Below are 8534 nucleotides of genomic sequence, written 5' to 3'. Positions count from 1 at the left end.
TTTGAAAATAACGACATTTATGACATGACAAGTTAGTCTCGAACGTCTACACTATCCTTTCTTTCACATTCTCTCTCTCTCTCTCTCTCTTTGTAGAATTTTTGCGGCTTTTCTCTGTTTCTAAGTTTTCATGGCAAACTCTGCACGTCGTCCATCTCATAGTATCACTTCTTGTGTTTTTAATAATATCAGGGAGGAAGGACTTTGGAAACCCATGTCTTTTCAAATAAATGACTAGGCAACAACAGTTATCTTTCCATCGACAGCTGTGGAGTGGCAACCTATTGAAAGTCTGAGTGGAACCTTCAATGCAATTCACAAAGGAATTGCAGATGTTTTGTATGCTGATAAACCACCATCTTTTTTCAAATCGATGGATTTGTTTGTCTATTTTGCAGAATATATGGTTCCATCAAGAGAAGGTGAGAAAGGACAACTTCGTGAAGTGCCTTTTCCTACCATCAACTCGCTAGATTGGAAATCTCCAGACTCACTTACTTTATCGAGCTTCAAATTCAAAATCAAAGAAGACATTTTGAAAGCTATGTCTCCGGGTAGAATATCAAGAAGGATAAAGGTTCAATGGTTCTTACCTTTACATGTCTTTGTGGCATGTTTCAAAACCATGGCGATCAAAGACAATGTGGCTCAACAGAAGACTTTCTATGGCTGAACTCGACATTGTGCTTGGAGAAGGATGGAGAACCAAAGAAACTTACCACATTGGTGACAATATTAGTTGCAGAATAAGTCCCAATTCTCTGTCAATTTCATATCAATTATGTCGTCAATCATTAGTTTTAGGTTATGATTATAGAAGATGGAGAAGCAAGCTAGGTTTCTGGGTATCCCTAGATTCAGAAGAGAACTATCCAGAGTTTGAATTAAAAATATATGTACATCAACTAACTGAGCCTAGAGAACTTATAGTTATAGCTAATTGGATGCTGAAAGATGTCAGAGAGTCACTTGAGTTTCTTGATGAAACATCCTCTGAATATAAATTTAAAGTAGATGGAATTGTTGTAAGCAAAAGGATGGAGAATGTAACATCTTGTATCACATGTCTTCCACCCAAAAGAGTTGTATTTGAGCCAAATGCAAGATCATGAAATTGTAATCACAATACTTTTCAAATAAAGATTTTGTTTTGATCTTGTTGTCTGACTCAATATGCTGGTACTTATGATATTTTTTACTGCAAAATCATCATCAAAGATTTTTCTCAGTTGAGGAGTACATCTATTTGACACAAACTGGGTGCTTCATTACAAAGTAAAAATAAACAATTTTTTACATAAATGAGGCTAGAAATGAACATTTATCAAAATCCATCTTCCTCTTTACATTCGAGGACCCAGGAGCTTCAGAGTCCCTCTTTCTTTTTTGTTTGATGAATCTAGGTGAAAAGAAAGGCTCACTAGCCTTCTTTGTTGAACTTGGCCTTGGGGGGGTTGCTGGCTTAGGAGACTGGACAGGGGGCTGTGAAGAGTCTTCAGGTTGCTCTCTTGATAAAACCTTGGGGGGTTCTGAGAACTGTGGCTCTTCAAAAGGCTTGGGAGATTTTTTAGGTGATAATTTGGGAGACTTGGAAGATGATTTTGGAGGCATGGGTGTTGGCATAGGAGGCTTCGGTGATTGAGCATGCGATACAGAAGGCTTTTAGATTGAAAAAACAGACTTTTTTAAGTTGTAAAAATGATATCCAAAACGACGCGATAGATATGAATGGACTTTGACTGAGGTGGCTAATCGCGTCGTGTAGGAGGATTGAATTAGTGATAAAATGATGAGTTAGGATTAAACTCTTGGTCACTTAATAACATAGCAAAATGTCATTTCAAACAAAGCATATATATGGGTGATTTTTTTTTTCTAGTACACACTTAGAGATCATGATGTGTGTAAGGAATATATGCGTTGTGGGACCTAAGGTCTCAAAGTGGCCCGTGGTTATATAAAGGCATTGCATGCAGGGAAATATGTGTTGGGTTACGCTCACCTTTGCTTTTACAAAGCCCAGTATTATATGGCAATTCGAGTTTTCTTCTCCTCCCAAGGTAGCTTATGTAACCCAGCCTTGATTAAACGTCGCCCCAAAAGCGCCGCCTCTTGCTGGTAGGTTCTCAAAGATTACTTAGATCTGATATCCACTCCTTTGCGCTGTAAAATGATAGCCAGAAACGGACGTGAACGCGGCCAATGTTCTGCAACGTCTGAAGGTAGTTTGTTGTTGGCGACATACAATGGCTGCACAGGCGTCGCTTGTGGCTGCTTTTGTCCGCCTAAGTCAGTATATATGATATGAAAAAGGATATCCAAAACGACGCGATAGATATGAACGGACTTTGACTGAGGTGGCTTATCGCGTCGTGTAGGAGGATTATATGGATGTTGGCAAGGAGTGGCCTGTGCGCCGGTCAAGCAAACGAAAGAGAGAGAGAGTGGTTCTCTTCTCTTGCGGGGCTGAAGGCGACTGAAGGCAGCAACGCTAGCTGCTGGCTGAAGGCGGCTGGCGACTGATTTTGCCTACACCGGCGCTCCTTACGTGTCCACCCGCCAGCTACACCCGCCAGCTACACCAGCGCTCCTTACGTGTCCCCCATGCTTCGCAGTCAACAACCAGCACCAAAAAGCCATCGTGGGCGCCGGGCAGCCTTTAAAAGGATGAATGTCCCTTGTGACTATAGCCGCCGCGCCATTAAATTTGTATCCGAAACGACGCGATGGACGAGGCTTAGACTTTGACTGAAAGGGCGTTATCGCGCCGTGAAGGAGGTGAGCAAGCCGGAACGACGCGATAGTGGAGGGTCAGAGGATGTGGGAAGAGCCCTATCGCGTCGTGAAGGAGAATTGGACTTTGACTGAAGGGGCGTTAGAGCGCCGTGAAGGAGATGAGCTAGCCGGAACGACGCGATAGTCAAGGGTCAGAGGATGTTGGATAGCCCCTATCGCATCGTGAAGGAGAATTGGACAAAATGTCTGGCCGAGTGGGGTAGTGACCGTTGGTGACAAGTGTACCACCATGCACTAAGCCATGTGGACCACCATGCACTAAGCTACATGTAACCAACGCGTATTTTTTGATCTCATCTTTTTTATACCCCAATGTAATCAGCACGACGGGATGAAATATTTTCTACCCAAGTTTCTTAACTGACAGGTACAATACGCGAGAGGAGGCCCTTGCATTTGTTCCAAAGACCTCGTTTTGCTCCATTCAGGTGCTTCACTTCTTTCCCTCAGCTTATCCAACACGACGCGATAGGAGGCCCTCCGAGGTGTTCCAAAGCCCTTGTATCGCGCCGTATTGGTAAGTGCTTCTTGAACCTTTAAACAACCTAGAGGCTTGAATTAAGACGTTGAATTGGTTCTAAGGCAGGTTTTCCACTATGTTTTGGTGCTTCTTTTCCATTTCTTTTGCAGATTGCACCGAAGATATGAGTACTAATCTTGAGGGAAGAGAACAAATTTTCGATGACCCAAGTGAAAGGTTGCTGGAGGCCGTTTTGGAGGTTGGTGGAGACATGCAAGTCTACTCAGAGGCATTGAAAATTTTCAATCCCAAATTTGTCCTTGGTGAAATCTTGGATAAATTTAGAGAGTTTATTTCAGATGAATTAAAGGAATTTGAGGATGCAGTTCTTGGTCGGTGTTTGATTCTGGAAGGAAAAGATTACATTCATCTCACTGATTTCACTCAAAATTCTCTTGAAAAAAATAAAGTTTTAAGAAGGTTTGGCAGGTTTTCAAAGAAGTCCAATGTTCCAATCCCAGAATCCATATCCTGTCAACTCCATGTTAAAAGTTGCAACCTTGTTTCAAAGGACATTGGTTTTCTTTTCTTTCTTTTTCTCAAAGATGAGAAAAGTGCTCAAGTTCCAGGTGAAGATGTTCCATCCAAGGATGAATTAAACTTGAATGTCTCCACTGTTTTGAACATAGAGAAATCTGAGACCTTGGAGATGGAAAAGATTGATTTTGCTTCAGAGGAAAAAGAACGTGCAGGTTTGGATGTTGCAGAGTTTAAAGCAAGCACCCTCATCCCTGAACCCATTGAAGATGTGGAGGTGTCTGAGGCTTCCCTTACTATACGAAGCCTCCCCTCCTTTCTTATTAATGACAAAGATTTCATCCCTCTTCATCAGATTCAATTTCTTCTCAATATAAGGGAGGACTACTGCATTGCAGCTATAGTAGCTGAGGCTTCTGAGGTTGCCTTGGACTTTATTGACACAGAGGAAGAGTCCAAGGAGGAGTTTTTATCTCTTGATCTCCAGACTTCAAATGATTCTTTTGTTACTGCTCCTGATGCACTTGCTGTTTGCATGAAGAGAGTTGAGGAGGAAGCACCTTCTTTGAAGGATGAGGATTTTGAAAACAGGCTCCAGGAGCTTGGTATTCAATCTTTTGGGAGAGATATCAAGCTGAGAGAATTAGAAAAAGAGGTTGCAAAGAAGGAAAAATTTGGTTTATTCAACCTCGCACAGGAGAAGTTTGTTTTTGCAGATGATGAATTGCAGAAGGTTGTTTCATTAACGACCCTTGATATTTTTTCTATCTTTTAAAGCTTTTTTTAATCAATTATTTTTTTTTTGCAGCTTGAACTTCTTGACAATGATAATTTTCTTGGAAGAGCCAAAGGTTCACGAGGAAAGGCAACAGAAGGAACCTTTAAGAAAGATTCATCCTCTCTTTTGCACTATCTTCCTTTGTTGGACAAGGCAACCTTTTGTGCCTTTCATAGTCAATATTCTGAAGAGCCTGAGCTACCTTTATTTGCACTAAAGGTATTGTCAAGGTTTCTTGGTTACACATCCCTTCAAATAAATGCTTACAAGATATTGGTTCTTGAGAGAGCTGCTGCCCTTAGGATTTTTGGTTATGCTGCAGGCTTTAATGCCTCTAGAGCAGGTTACTTTCTTTGCTATGCTAGCTATGCTGCTGCTGCTGAATGTATGATAAATAGTTTATTGAAGAGTAAGAAAGCCTTAAACTATAACCCAGTAAGCCATTAACCCCATCTCCAACAAATCTCATCAAATCATGAGGAGTATGAAAAGAAGGATACCTTCCTGTTTCAGGGTCTGGTGGATATAAACTTCCCTTCCGAAGTCGTTAAACTTCATTGAAAAGAACTTCGTGTAGTCGCATACTCTTTATTGAAACTTAATACTCTTTATTAAGTTTGATAAAAGATGGAACAGAGCAATAAGCATAAAAAGTTAGTAGAGAAAGCTCGTGAAGAACAGAGCCATATCCGAGAGTGACAAAAAAGGGAGAGAATGGCAAAGAAACAGTGAGAGAGGGGCGGCAAAAATTCAAAAATAAGAATCGTGGTCATGTCGGCATTAACTATCCCGGGAATCGTGAAATTGTTTTTTTAATTTTAAAAGGTATGTACTTGAATGCGCTTTAAATAACTTGGATGTGCTTTTATTTAGGAAAATCGCTAAATTTGGAGTCGTTTTGACCGTCAACGGCTCCGCTAATTAGCAAATTAATCACTTCCTTACACAGCCCTTTTTGAGTCATTTTTGGCCCTAATGCCTCCAACACATCGTTGAACTCCTTTTCTCCAAGCTGCTCTGCATGGCCCCCTTCCCTTACCAATGATGTGGAACCAATTCTTTGGCTACACACATTTACACCCTTCTTGGACCAGCATTCCTATCAACACTAACCACTTTTTCCACCATTCCTATTGTATTCTCTAATAATTTCTATTGTATTCTCTAATAATTTCTTCAATGTTCCTACCTGCACAGTGTGTGAATGATTGCCCAAGTGTATCATTAACCGAGTGAGGGTTTCATCACTAGGAATGACATAATACACATAACAACCACATGACATAATACACATAACAACCACATGATCCCTTGCATGTAGCTGGATTCTTGCAGTAGTGGCAAATGATCTTCCCATTATGTATGGCTAGGAGGCCCACTATGCAAGTCCTCTTCATGCATCCTTTGAAACAACTATCATTGCTAATGCTAGTGTTTAAATACCAAGGACAAGTTGTATTTGGGCACTCCATTACGTGGATACATTGGCTAATCCTGCACATGCCTTGAAAGGAAACATTTGAAGTGGCAGGATTTGTCCAAATATGACCATCTAACTTGTGGTCCATCCCTGCCATTTTTGAGCCAAATCCCTTTATGTTTGGAAACTTGAATATCACATCTTCATCATAAAAACTTGGAAGCTCTTCAACTTGTACAACTCATTGAATTGCCCGCACAAGCTTTGTCAAACTATTTTCCTTCTTCATTGTAAGAAAAAAATCCATGGTGCTCTTACTATTATGACAAGAAAGTGATCATGTTTGAGGAACCTCTATCCGTAAGGGAACTGCATCAACAAACTGCAAGGGACTTTCAAGATCCACGGACACCCAGCTACACATGGGTGTATGACATTCTGAAGTGAATGTCACCTCATACAAGATATAGAGGTAATGACCCCTCAAGGATATAGAGGTCATTACCCTCCATATCTTGATGTGGAATAAGGCTCACATGCTTTTCCTCATCTTCTCTATGAAAGATGGCATATAAGGACTTGAACTCCTTGGGATAAGATTTTTTACTCAAAAAGTCCTTTGCTAACAATGCATTTTCCATTGCACAATGGAACACACATGTAAGCATTAGTAAGCTAGGGGAATAGTAGCTTGGCCTCCATGAAGAGAGAGAGAGAGAGAGAGAGAGAGAGAGAGAGAGAGAGAGAGAGAGGATGGGAGGGCAAGGGAGAGATACTTCAAGAAACATAAATATTTAAATTAAATAATTTAGGGTTAGGTTTAGGTTTAAGATTAGGGTTATGTCTAGGGTTATGATTAGAGACTAAAATGTGCTTAAATATATAATTAATAAATTAGTTATTAGGTGGCACAAAAACAAATTGCATCATTATGTACTTATACAACCTACAATTCTCTTCTGTTTATAGATGACTATACAAAGAAAACCTATCACTTATGTTATCATTAGAAGATACTCCAAGGTTGGATATTGTCTAACCTTGAATGCATTTGTGAAGGATCCTATGGGCTTAGTGTGGGTCAAATGAGCCTATGGGCTTGGTGGGTCAAATGATCCTATGGGCATGGTGTGTGGGTCAAATGATCCTATGGGCTTGGTGTATCAAGTAACAAATAAACGTATAAAGACTTGTAAAGATAAGATATATTTCTCTCTCTGTCTCTCTCTCCCTTTCTCTCTAACCTGACTTTATGATTGTAAGCCACTCCTCACACACTATAATTATGATTATGTTAAATGGTATATGGTAAAACTTGATTTTTTCAAAAAAAATGTGGCATGTAAGTGTAAAGACTTGGGCTATCTTTCCTTGATACTCAAACATTTTGTGTAGTTCCAAATGGTTATTTCACTTTTGAACTTCCAAAATAGATGTATAAAGTGTTTGTAAAGTTTGAGAAATTAATCGGACACCACGGATTTTGAGATTTCTCTGTGACACATTGATCATGTCACATCTCCGTGGAGTTCATCTTCTCACCTTCTAAGCTCAACATAATCACCATATATCCCCCCCTTTCCCTTGTTCCCATATCCACTTACTATGGGTTGTTATCCTATAACTTTCAATCTTAGTTGCATTTTACACTAACCATATGAGTGATTAAGTGGAATTCTCAATGTAGATGAATTTTCCCTTGATGTTTGCCTTTTGTGCGGCTTGCAAAATGCTCTGTTCAATGCAGCTTAGATGAATGAAACATTAAACTCCTAATCAAGACATCAAGGTCAATGGTGTGTAATTTCAAATATTGTAATCTAGAAGTGTTGTTTTATTAGTACTGCTCTCTATTCCTTAATGTTTTTATCTCTGTCCCATCATGTTGCATCTTAGTAGCTGGGGCAACAAATGTCTGGGAGACTTTGTACTAGATCCCACTCATTCCTGACGCCCTGCCTCACCATTTGTGCAAGCTATAATACTAAATATTTTTGCAAACTCTCCACAATTAACTTTGTAATATCAACTAGTCCTTGCATAGAGGAAAGGGGCAAGGTTTTAGGAGAGCATATGAGAGAGAGAGAGTGTAAAAGAAAGCCAATAGTCCTAGGAGTTCATCATCCTCTCTCTTTTAGAAGGAGTTATGGGGAATTGCAAAATAATATGCATCATTAGCATGACTAGAGAGAGAGAGAGAGAGAGAGAGAGAGAGAGAGAGAGAGAGAGAAGACCCTAGGACTATGACTAATTATATTTCCCAAATAATATATTAGCTTGATGTAGTGCATATGTACATGACTCGTTAGAAGTCATACGAATACACAATACTAAAATGGGTGGATGGTTAGGTGTATTTGTTGGGTGAGTGTGTGCATGCGTGCATGTCTTTGAATTGAAAGTCTACTTATGAACTTGTATACGTTACAATTTAGCTCACTTGTATTTTCTTTTGATGGTCTACACATGAGTCCCATACATATATAATTAATTTCATTCAATGTTTCAAGGGAGGGATATTCTCACATAGCCAAGTATCCACC

General features: G+C 39.8%; 1 protein-coding gene across 1 annotated transcript; it reads left to right on the top strand.

Annotated features, from left to right (window-relative positions):
• The first annotated feature begins 373 nt into the window (after positions 1-373).
• Positions 374-5122, top strand: LOC147613805 (uncharacterized). Its single transcript, XM_086781311.1, has 5 exons — positions 374-554; positions 1404-1634; positions 3427-4526; positions 4602-4956; positions 5085-5122. The coding sequence occupies exons 1-5, from the start codon at positions 374-376 to the stop codon at positions 5120-5122; spliced, it is 1905 nt and encodes a 634-aa protein (XP_086637437.1).
• Positions 5123-8534: the final 3412 nt, after the last annotated feature.

This window comes from Cibotium barometz, chromosome 43 (assembly GCF_041138505.1).
Source record: "Cibotium barometz isolate CiBa-2024 chromosome 43, ASM4113850v1, whole genome shotgun sequence".
Taxonomy (NCBI): domain Eukaryota; kingdom Viridiplantae; phylum Streptophyta; class Polypodiopsida; order Cyatheales; family Cibotiaceae; genus Cibotium; species Cibotium barometz.
This window is presented reverse-complemented; position numbering and strand designations above follow the sequence as displayed.

Bases quoted from the DNA above. Each gene is read 5' to 3' on its own strand.
- LOC147613805 (XM_086781311.1), top strand. From the start codon at position 374: ATGGATTTGTTTGTCTATTTTGCAGAATATATGGTTCCATCAAGAGAA. The intron at 555-1,403 runs GTAGAATATCAA...TGATGAATCTAG, and splicing joins TTTGAAAGCTATGTCTCCGG to GTGAAAAGAAAGGCTCACTA. The intron at 4,957-5,084 runs GTATGATAAATA...TTCCTGTTTCAG, and splicing joins CTATGCTGCTGCTGCTGAAT to GGTCTGGTGGATATAAACTT.